General features: G+C 44.7%; 2 protein-coding genes and 3 pseudogenes across 2 annotated transcripts; 3 read left to right on the top strand and 2 right to left on the bottom strand.

The window, feature by feature from the left end:
* Positions 1-3,377: 3,377 nt before the first annotated feature.
* LOC133896225 (sphingoid long-chain bases kinase 1-like) lies at positions 3,378-8,245 on the bottom strand (annotated as a pseudogene).
* Positions 8,246-10,758: 2,513 nt separating this feature from the next.
* Positions 10,759-13,903, top strand: LOC133896084 (protein ENHANCED DISEASE RESISTANCE 2-like). Its single transcript, XM_062336597.1, has 3 exons — positions 10,759-11,046; positions 12,269-13,194; positions 13,570-13,903. Coding segments are annotated over exons 2-3 (927 nt in total). The 5' UTR covers positions 10,759-11,046; the 3' UTR covers positions 13,571-13,903.
* Positions 13,904-16,736: 2,833 nt separating this feature from the next.
* On the top strand, positions 16,737-19,347 carry LOC133895389 (uncharacterized; annotated as a pseudogene).
* A 477-nt stretch (positions 19,348-19,824) lies between these two features.
* LOC133895388 (cytochrome P450 89A2-like) lies at positions 19,825-21,615 on the top strand. Its single transcript, XM_062335679.1, has one exon. The coding sequence runs from the start codon at positions 19,955-19,957 to the stop codon at positions 21,473-21,475; it is 1,521 nt and encodes a 506-aa protein (XP_062191663.1). The 5' UTR covers positions 19,825-19,954; the 3' UTR covers positions 21,476-21,615.
* A 1,051-nt stretch (positions 21,616-22,666) lies between these two features.
* On the bottom strand, positions 22,667-23,344 carry LOC133896016 (uncharacterized; annotated as a pseudogene).
* Positions 23,345-23,491: the final 147 nt, after the last annotated feature.

Below are 23,491 nucleotides of genomic sequence, written 5' to 3'. Positions count from 1 at the left end.
GGGTGATCTCATTCTTACAAGGCAATACAGGTCGCCAAGTGGAAACAGAGGTAGAAGCAAGAAGCATTGCAGGCAGAGACAAGGATAACTAGAGCTTATGATATCAATTACAATTTGATTTTTTAATAGAATTACAATTCCACTTTTAGTTGTCGATTGTTGGGATTGAAAGACTTTGACAAAGAGTTTTTTTTTTTACTTTGAGATATTCACGTGAACCAATATGCTAAAAGAATATCCACATTTTATTTAATAGTGTAAAATTATTGAATAGTGAACAGAGATGTTGTAAATTTGCAATAAAAATATTACATTACTCTTAGTTATACAGATCCTAGCAAACTCTAACAAAACCGCGATGGACATACATACGTTACTCACCTTAGTATAGGGGGATTCGGTGCCCTGATCTCGCTCCTCCGATGCGGAAAAACCCTTAGCTCGCGGAGTGGGCTCTCGGATGGCAACGAGGAAAGCGAAGAAGATGAACTTCCCATCGCTTTATATTCAGTGAGCGGGTTGTGTATGTGTGGGAAGCCAAAGAGCGAGCGGAGATGAGCGGGTTGTGTGTGTGAAAAGCCAAAAGCGAGGGGAGACGACCAATCAAATTTAAATTAAATTATTCCCAAATCTTTAATTACAGATATGTGTATAGAAAATTCGTCTGTGTTTATTATACAGACATAGATAGATCTTATAAGAAACCGTGTGAGACAAGATCATAGATGAGTTTTTTTCTAAACGCCATCTGTGTTGTAGATAGTAACAGACGAATTTGTAAAAACAGCCTGTGCGTTCAAACACACCTAAACGGTGATCTTATTACAGACACGTTTATCTTAGCAACCATATGAGGATATTTTATCGGTAACGGGTCCTAAGAAATCGTATGTAACACTCCATCTATTTTCACTGATTCTGTGGTAGTAAATGTAGTAGCATGTATCAACTTCTATAATGCTATATTAGGTACTATAATACGATGTGGGAGGGAAAATAAGACAAATCTAAAAAATGTACACCGAAAACCATTAAAAAATAATACAAACTTATTACAATAAAAAATTATTTGTTTTTTATGCTTATTTGATTGTCTAAGTAAGATAGTTGATTTGCCCAAATTGCATCAGCGCATGCAATTTGTCCTAAAATATGATTTCTTAGCTATCTATGCTTGATTCGACGCTCAAACCAAAATAGTTGATTTGCACAAATTGCATCAACACATGCAACTTCTCAGGGGAATAGATGAGACGAATAAGACACACGAGGTGATTCAGATGAGATCATAACTTTGTTCACGAACGTTCCAAGCGTGGCACAATGACGACGACTCCTCTTTTCTTGAGAATTCATAAGTTTTACTTTGCTCACAGCCTCACATCATGCACACAGGTAAACTAAGAGCTCAGCTCGTTCCCAGCACTGAACAAAACTATAGATACATGTATTTCAATTTCAATTTTTCATTTGCATTACAACGTAAACTCAGAAATAAACATTTCTTCAAAATGTACATTGGCCAAGGGGAGAAAACACAGCCCCGTTCATAGTAGTAACAATAAGATCAAGATCAACTGTACCCTAATTTACAACCTCACAGTAAATAGGTGAAAACAATGGCAGATATGCATTTAATGTGCATCATTCCATTGTCTTCCATTTAATCAACAATTGCAGTATCGATCAGAGCAATAGCATGGCATTGCTGGATGGTCAGATAGCTATTACTTCTAAGTGTAGGATGTTGGATGGCGACCAAGCAACCGGCCTTGCGCTGAAAGCCGCGAGCATTGCCATTCAGCTTGGCCCTCTGCACAAAGAAGCTCCCTATATATATGGGTACTACCGACGGGCCTAATATTTACTTGTTTTATTATTACCTGCAAGCAATTGTCACTACTATAAAACATTGGTATGTACGTTTTAAAAATCCAGTACGAAACATTTTTTTAACTGTCTATAACAAAAGATATGTACAAATCAGATTTATACATACGATTCTTCAATCATCTTTGTACAAACAGCTCCAACCTCAAAGTCTATACTAAACGGCTCCAACCGGCTCTAGTCTAATAGTACAGCCGTCTGCACTAATCATTTATACAATACTTATATTGCTTAATTTACATAGCTCCTATACATTTTTTTTGCAACGGATCAAGCAAAAGTAGATATCATTCATTCAATAGATATCATACACAACAGATCAAATAGGTACCATTGTTCTACACATATCAAACATCATATCAACAGATCATACAAAGTCACACTTGTTCATACACAAACCACAAGTCCACAAGTCTCTCCTTGGCTCACACATGAAAATTGTTCTACACAGATCACTTAACTTGCCCTCTGAGTCCTACAGAGAAGCAGCCTATAATCTTCCTTGCCTTGCCCTCAGAGTCAACCTTGGAAAAGTTGCAAGACGACAGGCGAAGCTTGTTAAAAAAAATTAAGACTCAATTTCATGCAACAATCCGATGCAAATGCTGAATGCTATGATTTCATGTTTACGGAAACTTTTCTCTTTGTGCATGCAGTGAGACAAATTAACACAATCTCATGATATATATTAATTCCCTCGTTTTAAGAAAAAAAAATTGCTTCATAACAGTTTGGTTAGCACACTGAATTAAAAGGAGCTTATGTTAAGAACTTAAGACTACAAATGGGTGCTTTAGTCTAGTGAGTTAATAGAATTTGTGTGTTTTAGTTGGATCTTAATTCAAAGAACACTACCGGATGGATTTCAGCTAATTGTACTTGTCAAAATATATTACAACAGCAATATATTGGGCTGACTGCATTTAAGCTATTGTTCTATCCCTTTTCAACAAACTAAAACACAAAGATGTAAATACAACATTTGCAGCTAGGACTTGGATTTTTTTTTTCTTTCGTTCGGACTGACATGCAGCAGACTCTCAAAAACAAGACTTGAACAAACACGCACAAGAAGTAGAGTTGTTTTCTGCAAGCAGCCAACCATCACCACATTTGAGAAACTGCAGCCCAAAAACATTAAGCTGACAAAAAATTGACCAAATTGAAACTTAAACAACAATATGTTGCAGAAAATGCAAGGACCGACTCCTGAACATGCCAGTTGCAAAAGGCACAAGACACTTCTGATCAATATGTTTTAAAAGAACTGAAGTCATCAATAAAAAAATGCATTAAGAGAACGAATCCCAGCTGAGCCAGCCCATTTTCAACTGCTGCCTCTGCTCACATCATGTAAAAGAGCCAAGCTAAAAGCAGCCTAATTCACTTGAGCTCAGCTCGTTCCCAAATCCCATCCCTACAACCAAGCTGAATTCTATGCATATCCGAAAGGAAAATTGAAAAGGATAAGTGGCATTCAGACTGCACTTCAATCTCACAACCCAAAGTATGGGCAAAACTATAGTTAAATTTCCATTTCCATTTGCACTACAATATAAGTTCAAAAATAGACACTTCTTCAAATTATACACGTGGCCAGCAATGGGGAGAAAACCAAGCCACTTATCCTTACATACTCACAATAAATAGGTTAAAAAAACGGCAGAACATGCATTTACTGTGCATCATTCCCTTGCTTTCTATTTAATCAACAATTGCAGTATAGCTCAGAACAATAGCATGACTACTTCTAGGCTTTGGGATGCCAGCCAAGCAACCGGCCTTGGGCTAGAAGCAACGAGCACTGCATTCAGCTTGGCCCTCTGCGCGAAGAAGCTCCCCATCAACACCACACCCATTGCGGGTATTGCCAACCAGCCTAATCTTTACCTGTTTTACCTGCAAGCAAATGATGCAAAACCATGTACTGCATAAGTGACAGGTGATTTACAAGCGAGGCAACTGACTGAAGTTATGAGATGTTTGATGCTTTAGAAACACAAGCCAGGACATGCATTTACCGTGCAAACAACGGCAGAACATGCATTTACTGTGCATCATTCCCTTGCTTTCTATTGAATCAACAATTGCAGTATAGCTCAGAACAATAGCATGACTGCTGGGTGGTTAGATGGCTACTTCTAAGTTTTGGGATGCCAGCCAAACAACCACCCTTGGGCTGGAAGCAACGAGCACTGACATTCAGCTTGGCTCTCTGCGCGAAGAAGCTCCCCATCGACACCACACCCATTGCGAGTATTGCCAACCGGCCTAATCTTTACCTGTTTTACCTGCAAGCAAATGATGCAAAACCATGTACTGCATAAGTGACAGGTGATTTACAAGCGAGGCAACTGACTGAAGTTATGAGATGTTTGATGCTTTAGAAACACAAGCCAGGACATGCATTTACCGTGCAAACAATGGCAGAACATGCATTTACTGTGCATCATTCCCTTGCTTTCTATTGAATCAACAATTGCAGTATAGCTCAGAACAATAGCATGACTGCTGGGTGGTTAGATGGCTACTTCTAAGTTTTGGGATGCCAGCCAAGCAACCACCCTTGGGCTGGAAGCAACGAGCACTGACATTCAGCTTGGCTCTCTGCGCGAAGAAGCTCCCCATCGACACCACACCCATTGCGAGTATTGCCAACCGGCCTAATCTTTACCTGTTTTACCTGCAAGCAAATGATGCAAAACCATGTACTGCATAAGTGACAGGTGATTTACAAGCGAGGCAACTGACTGAAGTTATGAGATGTTTGATGCTTTAGAAAACACAAGCCAGGAAGTTCATGTTCAAGAATGTCTGGAAATGGGATTGTAAGCCAAATGATAAGAGTTGACGCAAGGAGTAACATAAAGAAATATGAGGAAGTCACAATACCTTGACATATTCCACAAAAGGGAGTAAAAGATGCCAGCAAAGTTGATAGGCAATAAAGAAGCAAAATAGTCTGAGTCTACCACTTCCATGGACAAGAATCAAGTCCAGACTGCCATCATCATGCTGAGCTTTTGGTGCAATAACTGGAGAAAGTAACCCCTGGGCAGGCTTGCAAAAGTGATTGCAGACAAAAATGCCAAGAAACTCCCCTTTCCTGGCAACCCGATTATCTTCGATCCTACCATCAATTTTTATACCTCTCCTAACCTTGCCACAATCAGAAAGCTGCTCATGACATTTTTCAGTCAGTAGCTTCAATTCAGGATTTCTCTCTGGTGGTAAAGGGAGATATTCCACCTCAAATCTGTATTGAGGCAATGACAGAAACTTCAGAAGGCCAGTGACAACATAACAGAAGGGGCCAAGCTGCAGGCGGAAGTTTTCAGATAGTTGCAGAACTGGGAAGAAAAGGAACACGTTTTCAGCTATATGGGTATATAGAAGACAAGATGCATCAGATTCAGAACATCAAAAATTGTGGCTTTGCAGGTAATGTTATCGATCAATAAGAGGTATTTAAGCAAGAACTACAAATAACAATGGTGGCATGCTCGATAGCTGTGGTGCAAATTTTTAAGTCATTTAGCCATATTTCTATTTCTCAACAGTATGAACAGAAGTGACTGGAGGAGCATTTCAATTACCCAGATATGAACCAGCATATCCCTTTCTCTAATCCCAATTAGTTGGCAAGACCATGAGTAGAAGTTCTGTTATTTATTGCTTTTCCTATACCTCTACGTTTTGCTATATTATATGGTTTCAAATGTCCCATGTAAAAGTAAAATCCCTTTTATTCTTACAAGCAACTAAGCCACATAAGACCAAGAATTATCACTTTCTTGCTAGAGGCCATACTTACATAAGGCTCTCTAGCTAGGTTATAACTCTAATTTCTAACATAGATTGATAACATTGGAATCACTTCAATGATAAGAGTTAAGATATCAAATGCATCACATCAGAATTAGATGTGCAGAAGGATGAAAACTTATCAGACCAAAATGAGTGGCTCCAGCTTGGATCCATTTTACGGCAAATATGTCTATTGGTGTGAAACCGCCCTGAAGAAGAATGATCTTACAAATTAATATATACAGTCAAATTTGAAGATATGTCAACCAGAGAGATTATTTCATGGTTGGACGACCTAGTATGAAAAAGTTGGACATAACATAACCAAACTACCTTAGCTAAAGCAATTGCAGCAGAAACAAGATCCCTGATGCCAAGAACAATCCACACCAATGAATTATCAGAACCAGCAGGTATTATCCCAATGGGAGGTCTAATTGCCACCTTAATATCATCTCTACCAAGTAAACCATTCAGAACCTGTATTAAGATATAGAAACATGTCATTAGCAATTTAGCGGGATGGATAAATTTTAGGCAAGAAAAAAAAATATCCAAAATGCCTCTGTACATGGCCGGGGTGCACTGGTGGTGGACACCAGTCGAAGGGTCAGACAAGTGTCAATGCTACTTAATAGTCCGAACTATAATCAGCAACTGCTCAGCAGTAACTACGAGCTTAAAATGGTATCTTTTATGAGAGCAGAAAGAACAAACCCATCCAACACATATATGGTTTATACACACTAAATGCAAAGAACAAGTCCACTCAGGTGCAATAAAGCAAAATGGTATCCCAGTTCAGTTTCTACAAAGAAAGAGAAACATAGGAACAGAGCAGACCCCATTTACGATTCCATCGCCACCAACACATATAATACCTGTGAACAAGAAAATATATAGTGTACTGAATAGTGAAATAGAAGGAATACGATTGCAATTTGCAAACACAGACATGTAAATGATATTACCATCAGGGCATTTGTTGAGGTCAATGGTAGAAGCAAGAACCTTTGCATGACCAGCATATGCTGTTTCAACGACTTCCATCATGAAGCCTGAAAGGTGCACCAAATCAAAATTCAAACGCAAAAATATATAAATTACAGGTAAAAGTTCTAAAGGAGTGCATTTGTCATCTTTTTCTAAAACATATGGAATCTTTTTCTCCATGGTTTTGTGCATATTATGTATTTTACAAAACAAAATTGGCAACGATATGCATCTCATTGGATAAGACAGAAACTCATATGAATACACAACAAATAAGTGTAGTTGATAAATGCAAAGGTTTTGACTAAAAAATTAGGAACGTCTTACCTTCAATTCTGATTGCACTTTCTTGTAGAAAACATCCCGAGAGCTTCGGAATCCAGAATTCGGATTCAAGATGACTAGCACTTTACGAATAGCTCCCTGTCTTGTATTTGATTGATCATGCAAAACATTGACTGCTAAATAGTTGGGCACTTCCTCTCTGCAGTAAGATCTGATGAACAGTGTGATACAATCTTCCTCTCGGTGAAAAAGCTAGACTTCCACTGAGTAGTTTTCCTTAATTTGCAAGGCAAAAGCATCTGGCCTACTTGCAAACTAGTGGTAGGAGAACACTGATAGTAGTTTCTTGAACAACGTGGATTGTAGGTAAAGCATCCATTTACAGCACTATAAGACACCTGCCATGATGATTACATAATATATGAGCAAAAGTGCAAAGAAAGATAAATCCACATACTTTAACTATATTAATTAAGGTCAGAACTCAGAAGCATATCAAGCAGATGCACAGAAAAAGAAACTTTGAAGGCAGTGTTTTTACACACTTGTTAAGGATGAAGGCAAACAATAGCAAGCATCCATGGGCACAAGCCTGAAAGGTATTGTATGCATCATTAAGATGTCTGATAACTCACATCATAATATATATTGCAGAAATTTCCATATGATCACAACTTCAACTATTTAAGAAGCAAATATATATGTCACAAATATTCATACTTATACCGGAAGGTTTGTAATCATGGGAAATTCCCATTTTCGCACCGCGAGGAAACTAGTAATTGCACAACAATGCACGACCAGCATATCTCAAAGCTAGCAGCTTTATCCTCATGGGCTATTCATAGAGTAAAATTGAGCTGTTCCTCCCATTCCTCGCTCTCATCTTCCCCTACAACTCGCGTTCTACTCAGCAGCAACCGACAGCTACACGCGCGGATAAAGCAAAACAAACAAGAAAAAAACAAGACGGAGACAAGACCTGCAAGAAAAGGCTAACCGGAGGTCGGGCGAGGTTTCTCGAGCTCATGATCAATCATGGCGCGACAGGTTGGCGCGCGGCGACTCCACGAGATCCAGCGACAGCCCGCCCCTACCCCTGCGCCGCTGGCTCCTGTCCTCGCCACACGGCAGCAGATTAGGCCGCCGCCGCATGGGGTCCGCGGCGCGGCGAGGGCAGCGGCGGAGGCCCGCCGGGGAGCGGCGGAGACGGGGATTGGGAAGGGAGGGAAGGGGAGGAGAAGCGCGTGTCAGGCGGCCTCTCAAGCCCTCGTGTATTTTCTATGCGGGAAAATTTAAGTTATTTTATGGCCGTCTGATCGCCTGATCACGATTTGCAGCCGTTGGATCTAGAGAATTTTGCAGGCATGTGACGGGGAAGGGCAATGCAATTATTGGCACCAAAATAAGACAAAAAGTAAAAGAAAACTTGTGTTAATTGCTAGTTTGCCCCTTATTTCTTTCTTGATTTTCTTTTCCCATTTTTGCTGCAAATTCCAAAACCTTATCCCAGACTCGTGTTCTTTCTCCCGTTTCCACTCTCCTTCTTGCCTGCCTGATTTTCACTATCACCGCCTCAAACCTAGCCCGACATTCACACCACCTCATCTCTCTCCCGAGCCGCTTCCTTTCTTCCTCCTCGGGCATCGTCGTCGTTCCCTCCCTCCTTTCTCCTCAAGCTCATCGTGGAGCACCGAATCAAGGACACCCGTGGACGGCATGGCCTAGACTGCATCGCCGCCTAGGCTGTTGAGCCTGCACGAAGTCAAGACAACCTATGAGTCGCACGTTGCCCAGTGGAGGTGGCGGCTGCATTTGAGGCGGGCTTTGCCCTCACCACCAGTGAGGAGGAAGAGCTTGGTGTGTCAAAGAATGAGTCGAAGGAGGTGGCGGAGGTGAGGGCAGGTAAGGAAAATGTTATCATATCTCCAACAAAACTACCTTTGGGCTGATTCGGCCGTAGTTCAAAAGGGTGAATTGTTTATCGCTGTTTTGCTAGCGAATTAGGCACCCGGGAGTCCATTTAGAACTGATTCTTACAACCAAACCACCCCTACCTATTCAAGGTGATGTTGATGCTTTTTTTCCTATGGTAAAGTTATTACTACAATTGAATTTATGTGCATATCTTTCAAAGAAAATTCGTGAATTACTCTTCGTAAGTTAGTCGGATTGACTAGGGGTGGACACAAACCAAATGTCAGGAGGCCCTAGGGAAACCTTCATCTTCATGCAGACCACCTGAATCGCTTCTTCCTCCTCTATGCCTCATGAAACCTTTATCTCCCGCTACCACTACCCTCCTATTATTATTATCCATAGTTGCACGACGGTAAGGCAAGACAATGTGTCTGATTACCTTCACACCTTTTAGCACTAGTATGGCGTGAGGCAAGACGACGCTATACTCACATGAATTTAATACCAGTACATAACAAATGATACTACAAATCCATAATAATAACATAAATAGTTCATATGACAATATCATAGGTTTAGAAGAGAACTAAATAAGTAATATTAGAGTACTAGAGTAGCTTAGACATCACTCCACACTACATACAATCCAAAAGTCAACAACCAACCCAATACTCTCATGATCCTTGCTAGAAATCGACGGCAAGGCAAGATGGGCTGATATGAGCCGCCAACAACGATGATGTGCACCTGGCCTAAGGGTGGCTTGCAATTGAGGTCCCGCTCACTCCCGCCCCTGTCCCTCCATAACCTCATCTTCCCCTCATCACCACAACCAAACAACACCACCACCACGACCAACTAGATCGGCGACCTTGGCCACATCTGAAAGAAGGGGATCTAAGGCATGGAAGAGCAATAGGAGGAGGGATCTGAGCCGCGGAGCAAAGGAGGACGTGATCTACAGGTTTGCGTCTGCCGAGTCAGTTGGGGAGGCGACGACAGTGGCAACGATGGCTCTCTATGTTCCTTTCTCCACTCACACTCCATTGGCTTTGCAGGGCTCGTCTTTCACATTGCGGTGTTGCTAGTTGATAAGTCGATGAATGGGTGACGCCAAGCTCGGAAAGGCGGACACCGCAGTGGAATTAGGTGAGGTGAAGGCTATGGTGTTCACTAACGAGCATCACGATGCCAAAATGACAATTTGGCGACGCCATAAGCCCTTAACAACTATGTTATTATCAACGTATCATTTGGTAGATTGAGAAGGAAAGCAATGGATATTAGGATCGGATATCCAAGCATATTAGATCTCGGTGATCATCTCATCTCTTGTCATCCAATTTTTCCTCCTAACAATCCATTTTACCATCCCGTATAATTTAAAGCGGGTTGAGTGAGGAGTCGAATGGAAAAATATGAAGGAATAGACAAAGGAAAATATTGACACATGATATACGACTATATATTTTCCTGATAAAAAGGAAAGAAAAACACAATCCTATGGCTGGATCAAATCCAACCATCTTAATTCTTAAGTAGTTGGATGATCCAAGTTCTTAGTCTGTTGATTGAAAAATAAGCTAGGTTTAAAATACTTGGAAAATATTAGCAAAGCTGAAGGAAAAAAATAATTATCATGTCAATCATGCTGCTAGGCCTATGAAAATAATCATATCAGATCTGATCTCATACATTTAAGATCTAAATCTAATTTATAATATGATACATATTAATTTATTTCATTCTTTATTTCACCATATATAATTTCATTTGTCTCTATCATAAGTTTTATGAAGTTCTTATAAAAATATAAACCACCATATGAATGAGTTCAGACATAAATTTTTATTTGTCGGTAGTATTATTTTCCGTAGCCTCCTCCTCCTCCTCCTCGTCGTCCCTGCCTGCATCCGTTTGTTTGTTTATCCCACGCAGCGACGGCCACGCAAAGCTCTCCTTCCTTCCCCGGAGCGCACGAGACCTTCTCGAAGACGGCACGAATCCAAGACAAGTCCCACGCAATCGAGGCCTCGCCAGATCCTCGCATCCCTTTCTCGCGGCTTTCGCTCGGTTCGGCTCGGCTCCGTAGTCGCAGAACCTCGTCCGGTCCAGGAGAGCAAGCGGCCGGGATCCATCCCCATCCCCAAGGTGAGCGTGCCGCTCCTCCGGTTCTTGTCCTTGCTCGGTTTAGTACTCCTCGTCGCTTCTTGGGGATCGCGTGTTTCTTTGTCAAGCTGCTGCTTGTTCGTTGTAGTAGGGTGTGCAAGAACATGGTCCGGAGTTGAGTCCTGCAGCTGAATCCATCGGATTCAAGGAGCTAATTCAGTTACAACGGAACGGGAGCTCGTTGTGTGTGATCCCTCCTGCTCTGAGTTGAGTGATTTGGCAGGGGGCGATTATGATTTTGTGAGGTTATTATTTCTAGCTGTTGAGTGATTTCAGGTGCTGACCTGATTTGAGGTTGCCCGGGGCACGTCTCTTTGCTTCGGCTGAAGAACACTAGACCTCCGGGTTTCCACTTCTATCGCTGTCCTGAAGAATTGTAGATTCGTGGTAATGGAAGAAGGAAATGAGAGATGTTTCTAACTAGCTCGGAACTTAGGGGTGGGAAGTGGGACGGGTTGCGGCCCATTTGGCCCTAGTGTTCGATTTCGATTAGCCTCGTTTTGCTCATTGTCACAGCATAATGCTTCAGGTCTCATACCTAATGGTTTTTAGAAGTGTACAACTGATCTTTTAGAATGCTATGTATACACCTAATTGTTGGACTGGTGCCATGTAGTCTGGTTTTAGCACAGTACAATAATCGTGGGAGATGATGCGTCTTCTGCCATTTCTAGTAGGTATTTGCACTTGATCATATTGAGTTTCATGTACCAACTAGGTGATAAAAAAGATTAAGGTTTTGAGGAAATGTGGGGAATATGCTTCAATAGGACCAAAATCAATAAGGCCACCGGAGAACATTTTGTATTTTTTTGTGTGTGTTCTTGCAAAAAGCCACAAGCTGTAACTGTGGCTTCTTGAAGTGCATGTACTTCCATTGAGGAGTCGAAAGTCCTTGTTTCGTTTGCTGCCTAAGTTAAGCGGTGTGTGACAGAAGGATTATTTGTCAATCTAAATGTTGTGTTGAAGTGATTGATGCTTGCACTCAAATACAACAATTTTTCTTCTTCTTTTTCTACAAGATCTACTAAAGTAGCCACGTGGGTGCTTTTGTTGTTGCAATGTAAATAGTCAGCACTTATTTTGTGTAGAATGTAAATAATCAACATTAGTGTTGCTATGCTTACATGTGGATTGCCATTTCACCGTACCATAGTCTGTTCTATTTGTGTGAGAACTCGCTAAACTTGGCATTTTCCTGTAGATGACTTGTTCCGATGCTGAGGCTAAGCACCAATGGATAGAGAATGTAAAGTCAGGAGGAACAGTTCCTTATCTCACACCTGAAAACTGTCCTAATGGCTGGGCTACTCCTCACGGTGACTCGTTTATGGTCAGAGGCCCAGAATATCTAACGAGTAAGGTAAAAATACCAGGCGGGGAATATCTTCTAAAGCCTCTTGGATTTGATTGGATCAGAGGACCAACAAAAATCTCTGGGATCCTGAAAGACAAGAACCATCGTGTTAGGAAAGCCATCGATGAGGAGGTTTCAAGTGGTAATCAGCCTTTTGTCTGGGCCTTCAACTTGCAACTGCCGAAGGATAACTACAGCACGATATTCTACTTTGTATCACTGGAACCTGCACCCGAAGGCTCGCTTATGGATCAATTCTTAAAAGGGGACGATGCATTCCGGAACTCCAGGCTTAAGCTAATAGCGAACATAGTTAAGGGGCCTTGGATTGTTCGAACCGCTGTGGGTGAACAAGCTATCTGTATACTGGGGAGAGCTCTCTCATGCAAGTACATTCAGGGATCAAACTTCATTGAAGTTGATGTGGATATCGGGTCCTCTATAGTTGCAAATGCAATCGTTCATTTGGCATTTGGTTATGTTACAACGCTAACTGTAGATTTAGCCTTTCTTGTCGAGAGTCAAACTGAATCAGAGCTTCCTGAGAGACTTCTTGGAGCTGTTAGGTTCTCTGAGTTAAATCCAGGTTCAGCTGGTTTGTATGAAAGGCAATCTGAAGAGCATCAGGAAAACGCTCAGTTTCTCCCTGTAAGATTTTGGCAGGGTTTCTCTCAACTGTTAAACAACCCAGGCAACCCTAGGGAGCCTTCCCCTAGCTTGCAGAATAGTAATGGAAATGCGCACATAGAAGACACAATTGAGAATAGTAAATGGTAAGTACTTGGCTAGTGTCCTGTAAATGGTTTTTTCATTCTAATGTTGCCTTGACAGGTAAACGAAACATATCTAGTGCATTCCCTTTCAGAAAAAAAAATAAGAAAGAAAATAGTCATATAACTTTGGAGCATTATGAACAGGTTGAGATCCATTGATAAGTTTTGACATGCCTCATGAGTTATGAACAGTCAATCATTTTTCTTTTCTTTCCAATTTTATATATTATCTTGAGGAGGCTACTCTATCAATTGTCTGCGCCACCGTGTTTGTATCATTCTGTTATATTGCATAAATCTGTTGACAAATTGTTTTCCATGTTTGATGAAGCTTTATCATGTGATATAATGGTATATCGTGCTTCTCTCTTGCAGATATTCTTCAACCCCATACCCAAAGAGATTGGAATCATATCTTCATTGATTGGGGGATTAACATATCAGTTAATCATTGCGTTACAATTCACTTGTTGGGTGATCAGTATCAGATAGTCCTGGGGCTTGTTTGTTTGCCCCCACATCTGCTGTAAAAATTATATACACTGGCCACAGACAAACTACATCTCACTCTGTACATAAACTGAACGTGTCTTATGTTTTATTCTCTTATGGAAGAATTGTATGACGCTCAGGAAGAAAAAAAAGTGTTTCATTCTCAGATCCTTTGTTCAGAGTATAATAACAGTTGAGAGTATCTGATTCGGATAAAGATGGGGAGAAATGCATCTGATGATGACATGTGATGAAAGGTACATCAAACTGGTTGGCATGATGAAAGGATAACATTATCCGAGACATGGAATACGACTAACAAATAAAATTGGACGCCTGTTGCGACTTGCAAGCCTGGAAAGTTCAGTGATGTTCGTGCTTCGTCCTGATGGCCAGGTCTTGATTGGATTTGCTAAATGTGTAATAAATTGATCAAATAGTTGTTGCTCTTGGTTTTACGGCAGTACGTGGGCAGTGCTTGAATCGAGCGGCTTGCTCTTGGAAGTTTGCAGATTTACATGAGAATTTGTATCCGAGTTCCCCATACCCTTGTTTAAAATTTGTGAAAATCATCTTTACGCAAACACCGACACATTCCCTGGAAACGAAACGTAGGAATTTAGTAGGAATTCTACGACGTATCTTGGTTGTACAAGCTTTTACACAAGAGGCAGTTCTTTGAAGCTTGCAATCCAAAACAGGCTGCATATGGACCTCAGATAGACAGTGGCGTCACAATTCGTTCTGACCACCGTGTACACGGGAACTGGAATCTAGTCACCACCTGTTTGCTGCATGCAGATTTTCCAAACACATCTAGACCGACCTCGCGGGGTGGATTGTTGGATTCCTTGTTACTCACACTCTCCCCTCACCAATGGTGGACCATCGTAGCCAGCCTAAACATTCCAAAAGAAAAAGGTTGAAATCGCTTATTATCCTGAACTGCTGGAAAATTTTGAAAGAGCGCAACACTGGAATCTTCGATAGAGATGAACACCTCACATACTTCATCGCCCAAAAGATGATTTTTTGACAACCGAGCTAACTAATTACTAATCGAATCTCCCAGGACTATCCTATGAGTCCATCCCTGGGTGCACCCTCTAGAGAAACCCGATAGTGAATATATAAGAGACAAATATTTAATGTCTAGGTATGAGAGACAAATATTTTTAGAATGTATGAGAGATAAATATTAGATGTCTAGATACGTAAAACAAATAATAAGATATTAAATGTATTTTTAGAAGGAGGAATATAGTCCAACATTATACGGTGATCGTTTGATAAACTCAGATAAATAGTAAAGATGGATCAAATATATATTAACTTGTGCATTTTATAAGAATACAAATAACACATAAAAAGAATGTACTCTCCTCAACATAACCCAACAACGTAAAATAAAATAAAAACCCAGCGCGGCCTATCTATGTATGCATCTCCCCTTCCCCTTCATACAGTCCTTCGCCTCTTTCCTTGTCACCCTCTTCGATTTTCTACTTCGCTGCTTCTACCCGAACCCGAGAGAGACTGCAAATTCCCGCCTCGCAAGGCGGAATCAAAGAGAGAGGCTTCAAAAATCCCAATTCCTGACTGTATCACGAATTTATTTTAAAACAAACATGTAGGAGCTTTGCCTATTTTATTAAATTAGGAGGAAAAAAGGCCGAGACCGGTGGGAATAAAAAAGCTCCGCACAAGCAAAGCACGGAAGGAACAAAATTACATGGGCACCAACGGTGCAAGGAACTTCGCACCACCCAACACCCAAAGCCTAGCCTCCTCTTGGATCTTGGTGATGGTTGCGATTGCAGAGGCAACCTTGTACCTAAAAATTCTCGCGTTTCGCTCATTCCACAGGATCCAGGTGACGAGGATGATGACCGATTTCACCGCTTTCTTTGGAGTGCCGATCCTCTCAGCAACAGCAGACCACCAATCGAGAACTGACTCGGTGGGTACCCAGGAGTCCGGGGCAATACCAGGCAAGGAAAGCCACTGCGCAACAGAGTCCCAAATACGTCTGCTGAATCTACACTCTGCGAAAATGTGGAGCTGTCTCATGAGTGTGCCAGCACAGGGGACAGAAGACATTATTCTCCCATTGCCGTCTAGCTAGTCTGTCAGAGGTCCAAAGGCGATCTTGCAGGGCAAGCTAGGCGAAGAACTTGCATTTAGGGGGGCCCAAGCTGTGTGGTTCCAAATAATGACATCTGGGCAGTTCGCCCGTAGCTGGGTAGCGTTCACCTGCACCCATAAACGAACTAGCTGCTGGAGAGCTTGGAGGCTTAGATGATGAAACGGGATGTCGCGGAACTAGGATTGCTCTGCTAGGGCATCGTGAACAAATTTGTGATTATCCCTGTAGATGCTGAAGACATCAGGCGCGATGTCCATAGGCATTTGACCGCTAAGCCAAGCATCCTGTTAGAAGGAAGTTTTGGATCCATCTCTGAGGGTTATGGTGGTCGCCATAGCAAAAAGGAGACGATCAAGCCGATCGCACGGGATCGCCATTCCAACCCAGGGTTTATGGCTTGCCATCCGTTCCTACCAAAGCCATCGAAGCCAAAGGGCCCTTACGAAATCGGTCAGATCCAAGATTCCAAATCCTCCTGTTCTCATGGGTTGCGAGCATCGGTTCCAGTTTACCTTGCACTTGCCCCCGTGATGGTCTCACGTCCGGCCCACAAGAATTGCTTCCTCTTTTTGTCAATAAGTTCTAATGTCCCCTTTGGCACCTTCAAGGCGGTGAGGAAGTAGATAGGTTGGGAGGAGAGGACTGACTTGACTAATGTTAGGCGACCTGCCGTCGTCATGTTCTTTCCTCTCCAAGCAAACATTTTCCCGACAGCTTTGTCCACCAGAGGCTGAAAGTGAATACTGCACAGCCGTCGGACTGAGAGAAGTAGACCGAGATATTTGATCGGAAAGTGCGACCGAACAACCGGCAAATTTCCAAGGACATAGTCAAGGTCGACGCCCTCGCACCTAATAGGTGCAACAATGGTTTTTTCGAGGTTTGTCCGCAGACCGGCAGCATCTCCGAAGCAAAGTAGGATTCGCGACAGGGAGTCTACATCCTCACGAGTCGATGAGATGAAAATTGTTGCATCATCAGCATAAAACAAAGTACGCAGTCTGATAGATCTCCCTCTCAGAGGAGAAAGGAGACTAGCCTCCGTCGTTTTGCGCAAGATATCGTTAGGGGGTCAATGGCCAAGATGAAAAGGAGGGGGAAGAGCGGGTCTCCCTGTCTGAGGCCGCGGCCGTGGTGAATTGACGTGGATGGGATGCCGTTCGTGAGGACGCACGATGTCGAGGTCGAGAGCGGAAATCCAGTCCCTCCACTTGAGTAGGAAGCCTAATTTCTGCAATACAGTGAGAAGGTAGTCCCAGCGGACCGGCGGCTAATCTGAGCTCCGCCGGGGACCCCGTGATGGTCTCCCGCCGGGCTCCGCGGCGGACGCTGACATGCACAGCCCCTCCTCCTCCTCCGCAGCCGCCGCGTCTTCGTTGCCCCTCTCCCCAGCCGACGGCTTCCTCCGCGGTAACCATCGCTCCCATGGGCCCCGTTCGCGTTCTTGCTCCACTTGGGAAATCCGTCGAGCACCTTGCTTACCCGCGTGCGTTGCTTGTTTCTGGGGGCTGAGCTGAGCAGTGAAGGACGACGTGGGCGAGATGATCAAGTACGTCGCCAACGAGCCCTCCGTCGGGCTCTACTTCGTCCAGCAGCACGCCCGGGCCTCCATGCCCATCCTCCTCGACGTCAAGGTCCACGGCCTCGCCTCTCTACCTCCTCACTTTTCTCTAACAATGATGCCTTTATTCATGTCATATGGTGCGTTGGGGTTTAGAATTTAGTCCTAAGCGATGGATGAAATCTAAGATTTGAGCTTTACTAAGAGAAAAGTTCAACAAGATTGGGCTTTGATTTATATGCTGCGTTACTGGCAAAATAGCGAGTATAGTAATTAGTTTAGGTGTACCTATTTAGCGGTTTGTTGCATGTGGAATTGAGATGATGTATATACCTGCCGACTACCGTGATGATAACGTGGAAACGGTTTCTCCACTCCAGTGCTTGATCTAATCAAATTTCTTGTTATCTGTCAACCTGATTACCAGCTTCTAGCTGATGTAGGGTCTAGTGTGGTAGTAACTACTGCTTTTAATGGATTGAGGATGGAACAACGTTGATGCCATTTTTTTGTGTGTGCAAGGCTAGTATTATCTGAATGAATGACCCACTATCTAATGTACATTTGTGGAAGAACGAAGTAATATTTGCTACTGCTAATTTTCTGAACTGTCTGATGAATGTGATCTGTTCTTGTTAGTCGTGGGCACTACAAACCAAGCTGAGGTGTTTGATGATACTACCTTGCCGGATTCCTAACGTGACCTTTTTTCTTTCATCAGGATAAGGTCGTAGAAAAGACTCATGAGGTAACACTGCATACTGAAGACATGGAGGATTCTATCTGTGCTGTGAGATCCATGGCTGACGTTGGACTTCCACTTGCTGATGATATGATCAAGGACATCCATAAATCTCTGCAAATAATGTCAAAGGCCCAACCAAAGAGAGGGTACATCTATATCAATCTTGTGAACTTTCTTTTATTTTCTCTTGCATTGTATTTTTAAAGGCATGCTTTGCTTTTGTCTGATACGGAGTTCCCTAATATATTAAAAAAAAATCACTCATATTACTTTTGTAGTTACTGAAGTCTGGCTTTGTTTCCTTATTCATTTAAGGAAATCCAACTTGATATGTTATATATATAGCCTGGAGTTGATTAATATTACTGTGTTTTTACTTAAGCTCTCCAGTTAGGTATGAAACTCAAACCTTGCTTCGTGGTACCAATGAACAATCATAGAACTCCTGATAGACCAATCCTTAGTTCCTTACTGTACCATATTATTCTGTGCTGAACATAATCTTCTGTTGTTGGTTTTAAGAAGTGAGTCCTTGCACTCAGGTTGATCCAGAACCCCAGTTGGGGGTTCCAGTTGGGGAAAAGCTCGGGAACATGAGACGAATTGGGCGCAACTAATGGAGGAAGCAGGCGGAACTACCTTTCTTCCATGTTCAACCCTGCCAAGCAAAAGGCATCCAGTCTCAGATGGCCACAGCCCAATTTTACAACAAAAGATGACAGTAGCGAGAATTCAGCATCATCTGCCCAGAATCATCACAAGCTGGTGGACAAGATGCATCAACGCTAGATACAGAAAGGGATGAGCTCCCCGTTTCAAGTCAATTGGCAGATGGTACAACTGCTATGAACCAGAGCTTGCCTGCTACTGATATCTCCGAACCGGTGGAGATTTATAAGAAGTTGAAAGAACAACAAGAACTCAAACTGCAGGAGTGGCTTAGAGAGTCTGAAGAAGCTGAAGATAATAAAGACTGAATGTGTTATAACTGCTGTCACCTCTGTGCCTCTGTTAGAGCATAACAGAACATCTCCTATATCGCGGATTTGGTACATTTCCAACTCAAAAACAGAACATGGTATCTGTTCATGAAACAGAGCTTTGATGAGTGTAGATGTCTCGGATGTGGTAATACTGTAACTTGTGAGGTTCTTTTTGCCACTGTTCTATTGATAGATAAAACCGAGAGATCATCGGTGTACTATGGAACAGTCTGACATTTTTACTTACACGATTACACCTGTACTGGTAGTCAGTAAATAGAGGCAAATGCAACTCCTTGAGCATGTTTGTGTTGGGAACCCGACTCCCTACTTCCTTGAGGGGTGGGGGCTCACGCCGGTTGCCGCCGCCGCCGCCTCGCGTCCTCGACATCCGTGCACACCGCCTTGCGCCGCGGCAAGAAGATCGGTGGCCCCGCCGTCTGCCTACGCTCCTCCGATGGGCCTCGAAGCCGTCTGCCTACTAGGCAAACGCACGCCTACATCGCAATCAACCAAAAAAAAATTGGCAGGGTCTATCGATAGCAATCCAAACGTGCCCGTAATCTTTGATTTCTCTTGGATTTATTCAAGAAAAAATATTTTCCTTGAAATTAAGGTGAACACAGAAAAAAAATGTGCATGCCATGGTCCTTTTCCAACCGAGTGACTTTCTTGCTACTGCTGATCGGTTAAGGCCATGAATTCGACACACACCACCGGCCGCCTCCGCGAGCAGATTACATTCAGTCTCAGCCACCCACTTCCCACCGGCACCCAAATATTTTCCGGCCGTATAAATAATCTCCGGCGAGCACGAGCAGCCCCGGCCAGCCATGGAGGACTGGCTCTTCTACTCGCTCACCACCCTGCTCTGCCTCCTCTGCTCGCTGGTGCTGCGGGCCCGGACCCGGAGCCCGGCCCATGCCCACGGCAGCAGCCTGCCGCCGGGCCCGGCGCCGGTGCCGGTGCTTGGTCCGCTGCTCTTCCTGGCCCGCCGCGACTTCGACCTGGAGCCCCTGCTCCGGCGCCTTGCGCGGGAGTACGGGCCGGTCTTCACGTTTGCGCCGCTGGGGACCGCGCGGCCCAACATCTTCGTCGCGGCCCGGGGGCCGGCGCACCGCGCCCTCGTGCAGCGCGGCGCCGCCTTCGCCTCCCGCCCGCCCGCCACCGCCTCGGGCGCCGTGCTCACCAGCGGCAGCCGCAACGTCAGCTCCTCCCCCTACGGCGCAACGTGGCGCGCGCTGCGGCGGAACCTCGCGGCGGGCGTGCTCAACCCGGCGCGCCTCCGCGCCTTCTCGCCCGCGCGCCGCTGGGTGCTCGACGCCCTCTTCTCCTGCCTCCGCTCCGCCGGCGGGAACGCGCCCGTCGCCGTCATGGAGCCGTTCCAGTACGCCATGTTCTGCCTCCTCGTGTACATGTGCTTCGGCGACCGCCTCGGCGATGCGCGCGTCAGAGCCATCGAAGCCACGCAGCGGGAGCTCCTTGGCAATTTCCTCAGCTTCCAGGTCTTTTCCTTCCTCCCGTCGATCACCAAGATTGTGTTCCGCCGCCGGTGGGAGAAGCTCGTCTCCCTTCGGCGGAGGCAGGAGGAGCTCTTCGTCCCGCTGATACGCGCCAGGAGGGAGGCCGGGGCCGGCGGGGACTGCTACGTGGACTCTTTGGTGAAGCTGACCATCCCGGAGGACGGCGGGAGGGTGCTCACCGATGGCGAGATCGTCAGCCTCTGCTCCGAGTTCCTGAGCGCCGGCACCGACACCACGGCGACCGCGCTGCAGTGGATACTGGCGAACCTGGTTAAGAACCCGGCGATGCAGGACAGGCTGCGGGAGGAGGTCGCCGGCGTCGACGGCGAGGTGCGGGAGGAGGAACTTCAGGGGATGCCGTACCTCAAGGCCGTGGTGCTGGAGGGGCTCCGGCGCCACCCGCCGGGCCACTACGTTCTCCCGCACGCCGTGTCCGAGGACACGGCGCTGGACGGGTACCGCGTCCCGGCCGGCGCGCCGGTGAACTTCGCGGTGGCCGACATCGGGCTGGACAAGGAGGTGTGGGACGAGCCTTCGGAGTTCCGGCCGGAGCGGTTCCTGCCCGGCGGCGAGGGGGAGGACGTCGACCTGACCGGCAGCAAGGAGATCAAGATGATGCCGTTCGGCGCCGGGCGGAGGATCTGCCCCGGCATGGCGCTGGCGCTGCTGCACCTCGAGTACTTCGTGGCCAACCTCGTGAGGGAGTTCGAGTGGCGCGAGGCCGACGGCGAGGAGGTGGACCTCACCGAGAAGCTCGAGTTCACCGTCGTCATGAAGCGTCCGCTCAAGGCCACGGCCGTGCCGCTGCGGTCGCCACCGCTGACTGATTGATCGATTGCTCCCTTCTCTCTAGCATGGCAATGGATTGGCAAGAGTGCTTCTGCTGCACTAGTGTGCACGTGTGTACAATAAGGCACCAACCAGTAAATACTAGCTAAGTGATCCTAAGTTTACAATAAAAATATAAAAATATAGATGTGTTATAGAAACATCGTCGAATAAATATATCGAGAGCGATACCATAGTTTAATTTCGAATATGATATAAAAAGAAGAAAAGATTATCTGCTAATTTTTCTCCTAATTTTTTATTTATTTTCATTAGTAAAATATATCCTATATACATAGCCGGTAAGGAAATATAGAGTTGAAGGACGAGGGTGGATAGTAAAAGTAGATAAATTATTTGAATTTTAGATAGAAAGAGAGTAGGGAAAGATATGATGAAGAAATAACTCGTGTTTTATATAATAGAGATTTACAACATTAAACTCAAAATGAAAAATATTTAGAACACTTATACTTCATAAGGGCATTCAGCAGTAAATGAAAAGGAAATTAAGATGTATCAATCCCAACAAGGCACGACCATAGAATCGGAGAGTTGCTGCTGTGTGCATCCTTGGATGCAGAGGGCAGAATGTTTTTTGTTCTATTATCTAGAAATAGAATCGGAGAGTTGTTGGAGATGCTATGTTTCCAATCCATGATGGTCTGAACCATACTATTCCAATTCCAGAAATATTTAATCCACTTAAGGATTTGGGATCACAAATTGATGAAACCTCTCTAGAAAAGCTGCTTGCCCCAATGCCCAGCTTCTTCCAAGAGATGAGATTGGCAACTGGGTACCAAAGAAATGATTTCCACCAACATCCAGATTCTCCAAATTGACTACCAATCGAGAAACTTGGCAAGTAACCAGAAATTTCAAGATTATTGTAATGACTAAATGTCACTACTTTCTTGTGCCCAAAGATTACCGTCAAGATCAATCCTAACAGAAGCTTAGAGCATCTCCAAGAGATTCTCTAAAACTCACTCTCTATATCCTCGTATAGAGAGTTTTTCTAATAATATTTTCTTCTTAAATCTCTTTCATCTCCAATAAACTTACAATACCTCATTCCCTATATGTCCTCTACTGTGTCACCGACGGATGGATCCCACCTGTCATCTCTCTTTACTCTTCACGAGCAAACATAGCAAGACGTCCGTTTGTCCGTCTGGTCGGAGCTAGGAATCACTGCTTCGTCTTTTCTCTAGCCATGAGGTTGTATAACATGGTCCCCATCTCACTGATCATCGGCCACCGCTTCAGCTGCAATACGACCTTGAACTCCCCCTGCTTCGTTGGGACGTTGTCCTCCACCGTGAGCACCTGGCTCTCCCTGCCAAACCTCCCACCCTCGACGCACCAGAGCAGCACGCCCTGCTTCTTACGTAGCAAACCCAACACCTACAGCCCCATGAAAGAGTACACCACGTTGAAGGATCCCATGAAGCCTCTCGCGCCAGCGTCGAACCCCTATCCCTCCTCCTTATCGAAGCTCCACGCCGTGTTGAACATGACCACCGGCCTTAGGTCCAGCGTAGCAGCGACGGCTTTCACCTTCTCCCCCCGCAGAGCGACTACCAGCCCCTCGGCAAAGGGCTAGACGAGCATCAGCCTTGTCGGCGCGCCCTTCCTCTTTACCCCTGTGGCGCCCGAGAACACGTCGAATGTGAGGCGCGTGAGGGAGCCCAGCGAGTCATCGACGACGGGAATCTCGGCGCGAAACCGGGACTGCCGCTGCCTCTTGAGCTTCTTGAGTGGGACCAAGTTGTTGAGCAGCTTCTGCAGCGTCATGGAGAGGCAGGACCGTGCCTGGGCCAAGAAGACACCGCTGTTGAGGACGCCAAGCGAGGCAGAGGACGCCATCGGATGGGTGGGAGCAGGAGGTGCGGGAGGAGCAAGAGGCGTGGGCGATGGGAGCGTGGGCCCAGTATGATTGGGAGTCTGAGAGGGTTCCCTATTTCTAGTTAGGATGGGGGGTGTTTAGGGGATTGATAAAAATAGGATCCTATT

Source organism: Phragmites australis, chromosome 16 (assembly GCF_958298935.1).
Source record: "Phragmites australis chromosome 16, lpPhrAust1.1, whole genome shotgun sequence".
NCBI classification, from domain to species: Eukaryota; Viridiplantae; Streptophyta; class Magnoliopsida; order Poales; family Poaceae; genus Phragmites; species Phragmites australis.
The sequence above is the reverse complement of the archived record's forward strand: the minus strand, read 5'-3'. Positions and strand labels throughout refer to the sequence as shown.

What these genes read in the sequence shown, in the direction of transcription:
- LOC133895388 (XM_062335679.1), top strand. Translation starts at nt 19,955, where the DNA reads ATGGAGGACTGGCTCTTCTACTCGCTCACCACCCTGCTCTGCCTCCTC.
- LOC133896084 (XM_062336597.1), top strand. Translation starts at nt 12,269, where the DNA reads ATGACTTGTTCCGATGCTGAGGCTAAGCACCAATGGATAGAGAATGTA.